This window comes from Lutzomyia longipalpis, chromosome 2 (genome assembly GCF_024334085.1).
Source record: "Lutzomyia longipalpis isolate SR_M1_2022 chromosome 2, ASM2433408v1".
Lineage (NCBI taxonomy): Eukaryota > Metazoa > Arthropoda > Insecta > Diptera > Psychodidae > Lutzomyia > Lutzomyia longipalpis.
The window spans coordinates 6,151,904-6,165,813 of NC_074708.1; the positions used below are offsets into that span (position 1 = coordinate 6,151,904).

Genomic DNA, 13,910 nt, shown 5'->3' on the forward strand with positions numbered 1-13,910 from the left:
ACAATGAATGTATGACACAGAAACATCGCCACATTCTTCGTGTTATATTTGCAGAGTAATTATGTCCCTGTAGGTGAGTAATATACTCCCTTTTCTCTCACAGCACTATTTATTGGGATCATGCTGGGTAATTTATTAATAAAAGCTCTGTATGAGAGATTTTTCTATATATAGCGAATCTTTTCCAAACCAAACTCACTCATAATCAGAAAACCTCGCTGAGAAAATGGCTGAGAAAATGCCTGAGATATTCGTAAAATGGAATAAAATTTTAAGATTGAGATTATACTGTAAAATTTATATATTTTCGTACAATTTCCTACATTTTCACACATAATTTTTCACATTTAACAAGATTTCCTATCTTTTACATTTTTTTTGTTCATCATATTTAAAAGAAGAGGAAGAAGAGAAAAGTTGACATTTAATTTATTAGATTTCTTCGATATTTTCATTTTTAATTATTTGTTATTTACTGTATTTGAAGAATATGGGAAGAGGAAATACTTTATTTGTCCTAACAAGTTCATTGTTCATTTTCTAAATATATAATTAACAGTTAGAAGTTTTCATGTGTTCATAATTTTCATTTTGTTTTTCCTAAAAAGAGAGCCTATATAACAGGTGAAGGTATAACCATTATCAGAGAATACACAGAAGTGGTCTCTATTTATTTATACCAAAAATACAATCATCCTGCAACAGAGTTTTATATTTTCAGTAGATTTTCCTACAATTAACATTGAAGTTTTTTTTTAAAGATCCTTTCATCTCAAAGTCATTTGCAATATCACAGAAGTTTTATATATAATTCATATCGTCGTCTAGATCAGCGCATTGTCGAATAAATTGGTTGGAATTTCATTTACGACAAGTACTAATGCAAACGACGATAGTAACATGATAATTTTAAGTGAGAGATTGAATTTTGAAAAGTTTTCATTTCATCAGAATTTTTTAGAAATTTGATTTGGTTTGCAAATTGGGGGGAAACACACTTCGTTTCAATTACATCAGAATTTAGGTATTTATTACTTTTTTTTTCAATTTACTAATTTTTAGAAATATTTTGAGTACATTGGCTTTTACATTCAAAAAAATTCTCATTTTTTTCTTCTAAATACAGTATGGTATATCTAAACTAAAATATATCGCTCTTAATTTAATTGGTAACGTCATAATACGATGGCATCGAAAATTGTCATCGAATTCGAGATGACCTCATCGTTGCGACAACAATCGATAAATTCCTCTAACGTAACGACCCCATCTCGATTTGTATCCATTTTCTAAGCGAATAGGGGATGAAAGTGAAAGAAAATCAATTATTACTACTTTTCTACACACACGTGCCCAATCCAGGGGATGAAGAGCTCACAGAGTGGAGACTCATGGGGACTTTAGCAAAAATAAGGGGCAACACATTAGCAAAATTCTTCACAAAAATATTACTGTGCAGGATTGTTAAAGACTTTTAGGAAAAAGAATTTCGAGCAAATAATTATTTTTATTCATATTTTCCGTAGAGGCTTTAAGCTTTAAATGTAAAAGAAAAAAGCTCTGACTTTCCTTTAAAGCTCTAAAATTCGTTAGATTAAAGAACAAAGCGAATAAACATTTACAAAGGAAAAGAATTTAGAAAACATTAACATTGAATTTTTGGGAAACATTAGTAAGACACCCCCTATAGGTAAAAGGACATCCAAAACAGTACATAATCATACATATATATTGTAATCTCTTATCATGTAGTGGCTTACCTGAAAGAGAGAATCTACCTTGGTCTTTATGTGCTCCTCAATAGCACGCGTTTCCGTTGGTGCTAGTTCAACCATATCGTAAATCGCTGTTACGATGTCGGTCATCTCCTCTTTGGTCACATACCCATCGCCATTTATGTCATACAATGCAAATGTCCACGTCAATTTCTCCTCTAACGAGCCCCGAGATAGAATCGACAGTGTTTGTATAAAATCCTGAAATAATAAAATTTATCTTCAATCATCTATATACACAGACAATCCCCATATATATGTATGTAGCGTCATTGTGCCACAGGGTGAGAATGGTTTAAATTCTCAGTGGTAGCATTAAGTGGATGGCGTTGGGGGAAGATATACACACAGAGTGGCGCGAAAAAAGTCTTGTGGATTGTAGTCAGTGTCAAATAGCCAGGGATCACGTTTATTCGTGCAATATAGCACAAGGCAGAGCTAAGGCAAAAAGGATGAACCAACGTGGTGGAGAAAGAACGAATGGTAAATCCTCCTGGCAATCTGGAATATGTCTCCATTTAAGCTGCTACAGCACAGCAGAGAACGATAAAGGTGTTAGTGAAAACGAATTGCACAATTTTTCTTTAGCCCATTCCCATGGTAAAAGTAGCCCCTTTTGCCATACTCCTTCGGGTCACATTGGTGAATTGAACGCGTTTGCAAAATAACACCATAACGTGTGTATGAGTATACTGTGTGACACTATAAAAGCGAGCATCAATCCGCTTTTCCCACAATCTCCAAGTTCTTTTTGCACCAAACTATTTTCACCTCTATGTGTGTGTGTGTGTATGCTGAAACCCCTTTTGAAGCTATACACATAAAATGTTGAAGCATCTTTACAAATATTTGCAGAACAGGGATCTTCCTTAACTATGAAAAGCTTTTAAGCTGTAGGGAAAGGATTGTGATAGAGTAAAGTTGATTTTGTGAGAAAAAAAAATACAAGAAGATTCTTTTTTTTATATATTATTTTCACAAGGAAAATTTATTCATGCTCTCTCCCCTTAGAATTGTCTATATAGGTCAAATCGAGCATTAGTTGTTTGTCTAAGTTTTATTTGAAATTTCTGCATTCACGAAATTAAACTATACGTCTGCAGGGGAAGAAATTTACATTCAGGCCTTTTGCTCAAAAAACAATATGAAGACCTCTGGGAGAAGAAAAACATCGTGTCTGGGAGATATTCAGCACACAAAAGAGCCCTGCCTCTGGCTTAGTTTGTCTGTGAAAGCAGACCATAAGAAATGCCACAAATCTACGTGATAATCTGCATATCTTCACCTCAGAATTTCGATTTATATCAGAGGTGTCAGGGCATGTATATAAGTAGTGATAGTGATGTATGAGAAGACTCTGTTGCTGAAGGTTTCTCTTATATACCTTCACTACTTGTTCTCCATCTCAAACGTACCCAATTGTACAGGAATTGAGCATAAGGTTGAATGAACAATGAACTGTGTGGAAAATTTTACGCTTTTTCCCAAACATTTAACCTGAATATCTGACTTTTCATTCCTGGTATTGAGCTTTGTAAATTAAAATTAAACATTATAATAAAATATAATAAATTTTACCGACTCCTACCTCTTAAGATTTTCTACTCCGTCATCACTACTCCCCCTTAACATCCCTTTACATCTCTTTGCTTTTTACCGTGCGAACATTATTTGCTTTTCAAGAAGCGCTATTCATCTAAATTTTCTATGTAAGTAGGTTCTTGCAAGATATACCTTCAGCCCTTTTAGCCTACATTGCTTTCATGATATGTATGTCGGAAGAGTGGTAGGTTATTGTTGAATTTTCATTTCAGTTCTGAGAATTATTAAATTCAGTGAATAAAAATTCTCAAGATCACAGAAAATAAATTGAAGGTTAGACTTAATCTTCAAAATCGATATATTAATCTCTAGGGATTATTGACTTCAAAAAGATCGTAAAAAGAACAGCAAAACCATCTCATTTTCTTTGTGGTTTTATTCATATTAAAAATAGAATTTATTCTATTCTAAACAAGTAAAAACATTAGGGAAATTTCAATTTAAAAAAAAAACAAAGCTTTCACTTTAATTCATAATTTAGAACGTTTTGAATATATTTATTATAAAAATGTTTCATTGTATTTACCTCAAAATTAATGATGCCACTATTGTCCTGATCTAGCGTGTTGAACACGTAGTGAGCATATGGTCCACTGTTGGCTACTTAGGAAAAAAAAACAAATAAAAAATGTAATTTGAGTTAGAAAATGTGGTAAAAACTTTTCATTCGAAAAAAAAAATATTCTAGAATTTCGAAAACTTTTCAAAAAAAAAATTTTCCCAATGCTCTCCAGAAAATAAAATTCCATGTTGCTGAACATATTTGAATTTCCTGTGAAAAAGTACGTTCTATGCCGTTTCTACATTCCTTTTCTTCTTCGTGTTTCCATTTAATCCACTCAAAAGTGAAAATTCTATTGGATTTATCCGCCACACCCCCTCTGCAATGCAAACTAAATTCCTCCGCAGAATAATCTCTCTCACACGGAGCTATGCCACAAAACTAGCCGCTTTCTACTTTAATTTTTCCGATATTTTATACTAAATTGAAAAGGAAGAATGTTCTATATTCCTCTAAACACTCATATAGAGAAAAATGAAAATGAACGACCCGATAAATCTATCTAAAGAAATTGTATATTTTAAACATAAATAAAGTTGTCCTTTTATCACTCTCAACCACGTTCAATATAAGGCCCCCACGTCTTCTTTTGAGAGAAAATTTACGATCTGAATATTATAATACATAATTTTCTTCTCACCATTCCTTTATATATATATTGTGAATTACATATTGATTTATGCTACTTTTTTTATAACAATTCTATTCCAGAGTTTCTATTTAAATTCATGAGTTTCCCACCATGTATTGCAAAATTGTGGAATTTATGTAGTTGATTTCATGTCTAATGAAATTTTATGTCATGAAAAGGACGGCATTGTTGAAAGAAAATAAGAAGAGACTATTTTCGTGCCTTCTTGTGATATTTTGACTAATAAATTGCTATCTTTGGGCTTTATTTGATATTTCTTTTTAATAAAAAGACCTTTTGAGATTTCCTTGGGCAATTATAGACTGTCCTCTTCAATTGTAAGAAGACTAAGCCTCATAATGAATTTATTGCTTAAGAAATTCTTAAGAAATATTTTTATTTCATGAAGAAAATATACACGAAGGAAATTCAACGATTATGTATGTAGGCAGGCATATTATTCTTATTGAGAAATGAACAAAACTTTTATGTTTATTGCAATTACATGTATTTATGTACGTACATACATATAAACGTTATGTCTGTAAGTTGAATTAAAACAATTGGAAACATTCAGAATTATTCTTCATCAACAACTCACAATAAAGTTGGTAAGAAATTCTTTGTGGTACCCATTTGTTTTCTCGATGACAAAATGTAATATAAGAAAATTTTGTACTCTCAAATGATACAAAATATACCCATACAAATTCCGCCCCAACATTTCGCCCACCTTGGAGTGAACCCCATTGAATCCCATTGAATGAAAATGAGTGTATATAGCACTATGTTGCTATATTTAGCGTATATACATAGAGACATCTTTAGGAATAACGTTACTTTATTGTTTGTGCTCCCCTAAAAATATCCGTGTCCGGAATTATATATTTTGCTGTGTCTGCGGAAGACACATCTGAGTGTAATATTTTCTTTATTATTATCGCGATTATTTTTTCCACACGGAGCCACCAAGTGTTTCCTTTTTTACTTCATCATCTTATTTTTTCCTCGGTTTCCTTCCTCCCCAACCCCACCCCCACAACTAAAAGTCTATCGAACCACCGCAACAGCCCACCCCGAAGAAAATGAATAAATTAAGTGTTCTTCATCTAAGCATAAAACTCACCCAAACCACTTTGCGTGAAGAATTGTGAGTAGATAAGCTTGAAGGTGTCCTCTCGAACGACTCCGGAAGGACATTCGGCCTTGAAGCCCCGATAAATCCTCTTGATTTCGGCCTCGTTGAATCGTGTTATTTGGCATAGGGCACTTATGGACTCAGGTCTGTATCGGGGTGGCAGTTCAAGCTCTTCTAAATCAATATCTATTGAATTAATAGAAAATGGAGATATGATATTTACATACCTATACTCACAATAACAAACATAATTAAAAGTTTTGTCATTTAAAAGTCAAAATATATATAATTTTGTAAATAAAAAAATATTGCCATTCACGCAAAATTCAGAAAATTGTGATTGACTGTGCAAATATTAAAACACTGAATAGGGTAGATTATATTGAATTTAAATTAAACTAATTAATTAGTGGCGATGTCCTTAATTTTGTGAAAATGAATTTTTCATTTTTTCTCCTTCCTATATAATTTTAAGAACGTCCTATATATCCCCACAATACGAATAACACCACCATTACCCCATTTTCCTTCAATTTCTTGGAAAAAGGAAAATCTTGAAAAAAATATTATACAAGTACGCCTAAATTGGTAATAAATCAAAAGCAATAATGATGAAAGTCAGAAGAAGAAATAAAAAAAAGAAATATTCATCAATATTCTATTACCATCAGCTGAAGACTTGGTTCCTATTAGAGTATTCTTAACATAGTTGAAGAGGCGCCTGAGAAGAGGCCTGTGCTTATTTCTTCTTCGCTTAGTGGTGCCTTCAACATCGGCTTCCTCCTTGGAGGAACCTCTTGTCACTATTGCATTTATGGGGGGCTCCGTGACATCATTGCCATCTTCCGCACGTCTTCCAATTCCCGTTGTTTCAGCCACTTCGACGGCCACTCCACGTCCGGCCTCCGGGGCCTGATGCAATGGGGTACGCGATGACACCTCAGCCATTTCCGTCGCGTACACATTGATGGGTCTTTGCGAATGCGGACCGGCCATTGTTGCACAAGAACTATTTGCATATCTAATCACTTTATTCTGATATCTCCCGCAGATGAGGAGGATCAAACTTTATTTATTTACTGAAATATCGATTTGTATCTAAATTTAGACACACAGTCCACAGTGTATATGTAGTACACGGGGGGAGGTATTGCTTCTCTCTCCTCCACCCGAAAAAACTACCATTTCCACATTTTCCTTTCTCCAGCTCCACAAATGATTACTCCGACAACGATGACTCACAAACTTCTCTCGTCGCTCGTCTCTCTTTTTTTTTGCTCTTCCTAATGGTGTGATTTATTCAAAAGCTCATTCTCCACCCACAACCTTAAGTAGTTGCTGGTAGTGCGTGTCAGTGTGCGCGTGCTTTTACTTTTTTTATTGTAGTACGAAGGTCTAGAGTTAGATATTACAATTCGTATCTGTTAACGAGACAGAGAATAAATGAAAAGGATTAGTAATGGTGCAGAGAGCAAAAAGCCATTCAGTATCATCACACAAAAAAGAAACGTAAGGATTATGTCTAAACTAAATATGAGCCTTGTGCTCCCACCCTACCCCACCCCTGGGCAAATTCAATGAAATAGGATAATGATTCTAAATCGGAGGAAATTTGCCAGAAATTATTCTAAGGATTAGTTTCATGTGGATAAAGATTTGAATGTATCCATCCCTGGGACGCCACATCATGTCTTTTAGTTAAGCTTTACAGTGGGCCCCAGTGCTAATCTACAACTTTGCATCAAAGACACAAATAGCCATCATGTACAATTGTTAATTATTAATAAACTTTAAGTGGTACACAAGATTTGGGATTGGGAATTAAGGAGTGATTTAATCAAATATTCCTCTATTTGTCACTGAATGTTCTTAAATTTATTATTTTTCTATTCTTTCGAGTGAAAAAGGACTAAGGATAATTTATTAAAATTTTTCAAATAGCTACGTTTGTAATTCTTCTTAATCTTTCCCGATTTTTAAATTAAAAAAAAAATCAGCTAAAAATATTTAAAAATATATAAGAAAATTCAGGCTTCAGAATTAAAACTTTTAACTGCTGGGCCAAAAAATATCGATATTTTGTTTGCAACATAGCCTCTCATAAACGAGGAACACGCAAAAATGAAATTATCAAAATATATACCCAAGAACTATTCCAACACGGATGTCTTTTGTAAAGTGTAGGTGCTCATCCAAACCACGAAACACTAATAACAATAATTATAATTAAGTAGCCATATTTCAAAAATATAGAATAAAGCGCTTTATGGATTATCTACCTGTTGAACATACATATTTAGGGATGGGAGTTTTACATTATTAGCTGTGCTTTATACGTATACAACTTCTGTGTATCTGTGATACCTCCAAAGTTGTCCAATTGGACTTAAACATTGAAAATTTGTGGTAGAAAGTTTCTTTTTGGGAAAATTCTTTTTTTTTGTGACGATAAAATTACAAGAAAATTTGTTCTATTTAGAATTTAGAATTTTATTCAAATTGACTAGGTATTTGTCTAGCCTGTTCCATATTTTATTAAATTAATGCCTGTGATTTTTTTTCTGAAAATTTCCTTTAAAAAAATTGAAACGGAATATTAAGAAAAATTCGATAAAAATATTTCTCTCGCAAAATCCGAGATATAGCAAAAACAATAATAAATGCAAAACAAGTATCAAGCGGAAAATATGTCCATACAGTACTTAATTTTAATACATTTGGCAAGATTGCACTGTTTACGCTGACTGAATAAAAAACATATAAAAACTTTTTATAACCATAAAAGTCGAATATTGCGCGATAGAAAGAAGAATTTTTGGAGTCATAAATTAAATTTCACGAATATTGCTTGTGAATCGACAACCCTAGATCATGATAAAATAAAATTTCAAAAAATACTTTAAAGAATTCATCGGTATATCCGGTTAAGATTTAAGCTAAATTACACAGGATGTGTACACGGAAATGGATAGAAAGGACGGAGGAAGTGCGCGTTAATTGAACATTAAAGTCACCTCTCTAAATCGACACCCTGTACCGCGTACAAATATTGATAAGATCGATAATAACAATGATGATGAAAACATTTTTGACTTCAATTACCGCATCCACGCGGGATATGAAGCCTCTCGACGACATGGAAATTGCTTCGGCACATGATCAGTGCTTAACGGCATGGAAAAGTAATTAATTGAAACTAATTAAGTGAGGCCTGGAGAGGAAAACCTGAAATTGATTTCTTTATTTTTTTCACCATCAAAAGCACAAATGCCATGTGCTTTTTCCTCTCAAAATCCCATCCATTTATTTTGTATGGTACTATACCACCCTCGCATTAGCATGCAATGAACGATGAAGAGTTTTCCCTTATAACATGGAGAAAAATCTTTTTTTATGTATAAAATTTCCATGGAATTAATTACGGGAGAAGCCTCCCTTTGATACTATACAAATAAATCATTAATCAAAGTTGGATCAAATAGAAGCTGGGTGTTTTTCTTGTGGTATCATGAGATTCTATTTAGAATTAAAATAAAAGGAGAGCTTTCATTTATAAACCTTAATGTCAAATACAGGCATGATGCTGTTGTTTTGCAAGAAAACCACCCCCATGATGTATGATTAATATAGGAACCTCAAGAGAAAGCAGTTGTATTTATATATTAAATCCACGTAATAAAATTAACGTTTCATGTTTTAGGATATGTTGCCTGACACGATCTCTGTCAATTATGGCAGCAACTAAAATTAGGAAACTTGGATAGAATTTTACCAGAGTCTGTGAATTTGTCACTAGTAGAGAAACCAAAACGTTCTACCATTATTTTAATTTCTTTCTTACGCTTATATTTTTATTCTTAAAGGAGCCATAGGGGTAATCTCGTTTACGATTAAAGGTATTTTGCCCCAATAATTCCATGAGTACGCTCTCTGGTCAACTAATTTATTAATTTTATTTTATTAAATTACACCTTATTCCTTAATTTCTCTGTGTTACGTATTGTGTGTAATAAATTGAAAGTATTTTAAAAATCCTAATAATTTAATGCTGAATAATATTTCACGACTCTTCCACTAAAAGAAGTGGATCTAGTAAATGAATTTCATCTTATCAATAATCGTTTCCACTTTTTCGAATGAACCTTTTTTCCTTTCGAGCAGTTCATGATAAGGGAGTGATGTCTGTGTGACAAGATGGTCTCTCTTTGGATGGTAAGTGTACTATTTCTGATGATATTATGGTAAGAGAGGGATTGTACATTGAGGGATCGAAGGTTGAAGGCATTAAAGTGGAAGAAACAGATGATTCTCCGAGGCAGCTTTCTATTCAGCATGATGCCCCTTTAATGGGAGAAAGGTAACACCTGAACCGCATATATTTTCATCAAACTTCCTAACCCTGTTTTATTTTTTTTTTTTTTTTTAAGAAAACTTTTTCAACATTCTCCTCACACATGGTAGGTGACTGAAATTTTCATGCTTCTATACAAAACAATGAGGGTCCCACGTATAGGCAAATGGTATGATAATGCCTAAAACGTCCTTGCTGATGGCTCAAATATTTCACAAGTATTACTATTTTTAAGGTTTACCACACATTCACATTTCTTGAACAACACAGAAAATGTGAGAAAATTCAACCTATTTTTCTTTCAATTGAGAAAAGTTTTTTTTTATGTTACAAGAAGAGTGAAAGTTTGGAGAAAAAAAATGTTTCTGCGGTGTGTTCAAAAGACTCGGTTTTTTTTACTCTTCTTAAGCAATTTTACAACTTTTACCACTCAACAGTGAGAAAGTCATTTCTTTACGTCTGGGCAAAATGTGTGGTAAATTGCTCGAGAAAAGGTAGCCTTGGTGAAAAGTTGAGATTGAAAAATTCTTTTGACGCTCAATTGGAATGAAAAACAACTTTTGGGGTTTTCATATAAATATGCTCTCCGACAGACTATGTGTGAGGGTGTGTGTTTATTCTCACTCTAGGAAGTTTTGAAAAATAGAGGCGTACAAAGTGAAAGGATCAGTCGCTGAGGTGCTTTGGTGGAGAGCTTTATTTAGTACCACATCACATAACAATTGAATACATAATTTCACTTGAGAAACACTATCAATTTCAAACTCTTTCGTGCTTGTTTATTTATTCATTGCGTATGGGTGAGAGGTGTTAATTTTCCAAATATCACTTACCAGATTTTAGCTTTTAATAGCTGCTAGGCGGGTAAAGTCTTGAGATTCAGTCATTATCAGAGGAAGTTTACCAAATTCTGGCACCTTTTTTGAGACCTTCTTTGCGTTCTTTTTTTTTAGTTGTTATTTTTCTTTCTCCCTTTGGGAATTTTCTCCTTTTCGCTCGTTACTTTTTTTACGCATTGGACAATTTATTGCATTAAGTTGAGTCAAAGTTTCTAAACACTCCTACAAATCACATTACGCACTTTTACACATTTTTCTTTTACTTTATCACAACGTCATGATGGCAAAATTTTCTCTCAGTGCTTTCCGTTGCGCACTTTTGCTATAATTAATCCAATTTCACGAATGCACAATCACTTGAAACGTCTCAATTTGCAGAGGGAATTTGTAAACAAAACTAAAATGTGGTTCTTGAAAATTAAACAAAGTCCATAGGGCGATGCTTGTTATAAATTCGGAAAATACGCGCCACAGAAGCAAAAGTACGTCGTAATTGCTGGGAGGACTGCACAGCACTGTTCTGAGAATTTTGAGGAGTATAGTGATAGTGACATTGCGAAGGAATTTTCCCTCCCTCAAGAGAGTTTTGTGGATAATTTTTGCACAGTCGTGATGGGAAATTCACAGCCAAAAGAGGGGAAAATGCCATACAATGTGAGAGAAAAGCCACCACCACTCCCTTGTGAGAGACTCTCGCACTGGAAAAACCCCCCAAAATATATTCCAACAACAAAAATATTTTATAATATGGTTTTAGCATCATACTCACATCTGTTCTGCCTCAGTAGTCTTTTGTCCATGCTTCCTCAGTCTCACCTTCTGCGGTTCTTGATGTCAGAAAAATATATATGTATGTAATTGTAGGTATTTCCACAAATCCCAAAATGCTCGAGAAAGTCTCAATATATCACCCTGTTTCAGACGATAAACAAAATGAAGAAATCACTTTAATAGTCACACACTGAGCAAAGAGAAAGCACAATCGGAGCTAATGTTGTTGGAAACACAACAATCACCCAAAATCAACTTGTGAACAATTGTTATAACGATATTAGGCAAAATCTAGTGGCACATTGCCAGCAAGAATATCCACAGATGGAGCACGGAGTCTTCTCTCTTTAACACTGCTCTGTATGAAAATCACAAGGAAAATTTTTTTAAAGTGTCTCAACGTTATATATAAAATAATTTTTATAAAACATAAATCTTCACACAGCTATAGGGGTAGTAGAAAATATACAGAATCACCCTGTGTAGTCACATGCATGTGGTGCTTGCGAGTTCTTGGTGGTAAAATAACTCTCCACTTGGGCAATGAATGTCAGAGGATTGGGTGTCGCTGTGGCGAAATGCTTGTTGAATTTAATTACAAAAGGAGTAAGCATAAGCAACCAACCGTATCACTATAAAATCCGAAAATCACTGAATCACCATTTAAACGGCTGAAAATGCCTTTAGGCAGCTGCTCATGTACTCGACTTTCTCATCATCAAATGTTTATTTTAACTCTAGATACGCACTATTAAAGCCCCACTGAGACTCAAAGCAGATTTTGTCTTTTGGCGTGGTGGTGAAAATTATTGGAAATTCCACATATATACATACAACTATTTATAGACTACAAAACACCTTACATAATTTCCATCAATTGACTACAATTACACATACGTACGTGCCATGCAATCGCATTATATTTTGTATCGTGTGGACTCATATATAACTAAAACATTAGTTCTTTGATGTAAACTCTCACACCAATATTCCCTTATTTGATAGCCTAGAATTGTTTGTGCACACTAATTAATTTACTCTTTGATGTGATTAATGGTGTTTAAAATATGATTTAGTATACTATTTTAAGGGACAAAAAATACAAAACATGACCTATTTTTTCATTTAATGAAAACTTTCTATTTTGTGGAAGAATTTTAGTTTGAGATGATCTTTGAAAATTTTCGTTTAATGAGCTGGAAACGTTGGAAAAAATACCAATTTTCCAATTGAAGGCGAAATCATTAACTTTTGGTAAGAAAAAAAAACATATTAAAAAGTTTATAAAGATTCTTTCGAACATGCTGAACGTCTGCGAGAAGAGCTACTAACAACGTTACAGTTGCAATTTAGAAGTGAAAAAAATCTTTGTTTAGAACCATGTGCATACTCTCACATTCATGTTGGAGCTTAAAAATACCACAGTGCAAAAATAGATTGTAAATTTATGTTTTTTTTCCTGAATTTCAAATTAAACCATGAGCTGAGAAAACACGGAGCACTAAAATTAAATTAGGCATAACAATCAAAAATTTTTGCAACTAAAATTTGCAAACAAAACTGTAAATGTTTTTCTTTAATTTCATTAATGGATCAGTAACCTCTATTTTTTGTACTTTAACCTGTAAAGAAATTAAGTATGAGTAGTTTAAATGAAGTTAATTTAGCAGGGGAAAAAGCTCATCTTCAGTCATGCTTGTAATGTTCAAACATTAAAGAAGAAGTTTGTAACAGAGCTGCTGCATTGTATTTATCTAAATATCAAAAAGTTTTATTGAGTAACTAAAAATTAAATATATATGAATAAGCTTCTTATCTCAGATGATCCACCTAAATTTTCAACACAATTTCCCTTCAATTTCTCTCAAAGTATCAAATATCAAAGTTGATGATATCCCATTTCTTTCTAAAGAGGACTTGGTGAGAAAATAAAAATAAACATATACCCTTTCTTGTGATTGCTGTAAAACTTTTGAAGGTTTCAGAGCTTTCATTAAGTTTTCTGACTCTCAAGGAGAAAAGTACACACACACACGTACTATAGAAACTTTTCTTAAATTGGTAAAAGTTGATTGGTCAAGCCCAAACATACATATAACACGCTGTGATACCTAAAATCGGTTTAGAACTTCTTGTCCCTTCTTATCCTCTTACAATATTATGCTGGCTCCAATACATTTTAGCGTGTCGCCATTTTCCTCCCACAATTCTCTTCAGTTCCAACTTTTGCCCCCCCCCCCC

At 33.4% G+C, this 13,910-nt stretch overlaps 1 protein-coding gene across 1 annotated transcript; it reads right to left on the reverse strand.

Moving 5' to 3' along the window:
* Window positions 1-277: 277 nt before the first annotated feature.
* Window positions 278-11,501, reverse strand: LOC129788835 (Kv channel-interacting protein 4-like). The gene is made up of 6 exons (XM_055825221.1): window positions 10,893-11,501; window positions 6,374-7,129; window positions 5,697-5,894; window positions 3,904-3,977; window positions 1,761-1,976; window positions 278-1,289 (listed from the first exon to the last, which is right to left on the reverse strand). The coding sequence occupies exons 2-6, from the start codon at window positions 6,702-6,704 to the stop codon at window positions 1,176-1,178; spliced, it is 933 nt and encodes a 310-aa protein (XP_055681196.1). The 5' UTR covers window positions 6,705-7,129; window positions 10,893-11,501; the 3' UTR covers window positions 278-1,175.
* Between the last annotated feature and the right edge of the window lie 2,409 nt (window positions 11,502-13,910).

Bases quoted from the DNA above. Each gene is read 5' to 3' on its own strand.
- LOC129788835 (XM_055825221.1), bottom strand. From the start codon at position 6,704: ATGGCCGGTCCGCATTCGCAAAGACCCATCAATGTGTACGCGACGGAA. The intron at 5,895-6,373 runs GTAATAGAATAT...TTAATTCAATAG, and splicing joins AACCAAGTCTTCAGCTGATG to ATATTGATTTAGAAGAGCTT. The intron at 3,978-5,696 runs GTGAGTTTTATG...TTTCCTAAGTAG, and splicing joins CTTCACGCAAAGTGGTTTGG to CCAACAGTGGACCATATGCT.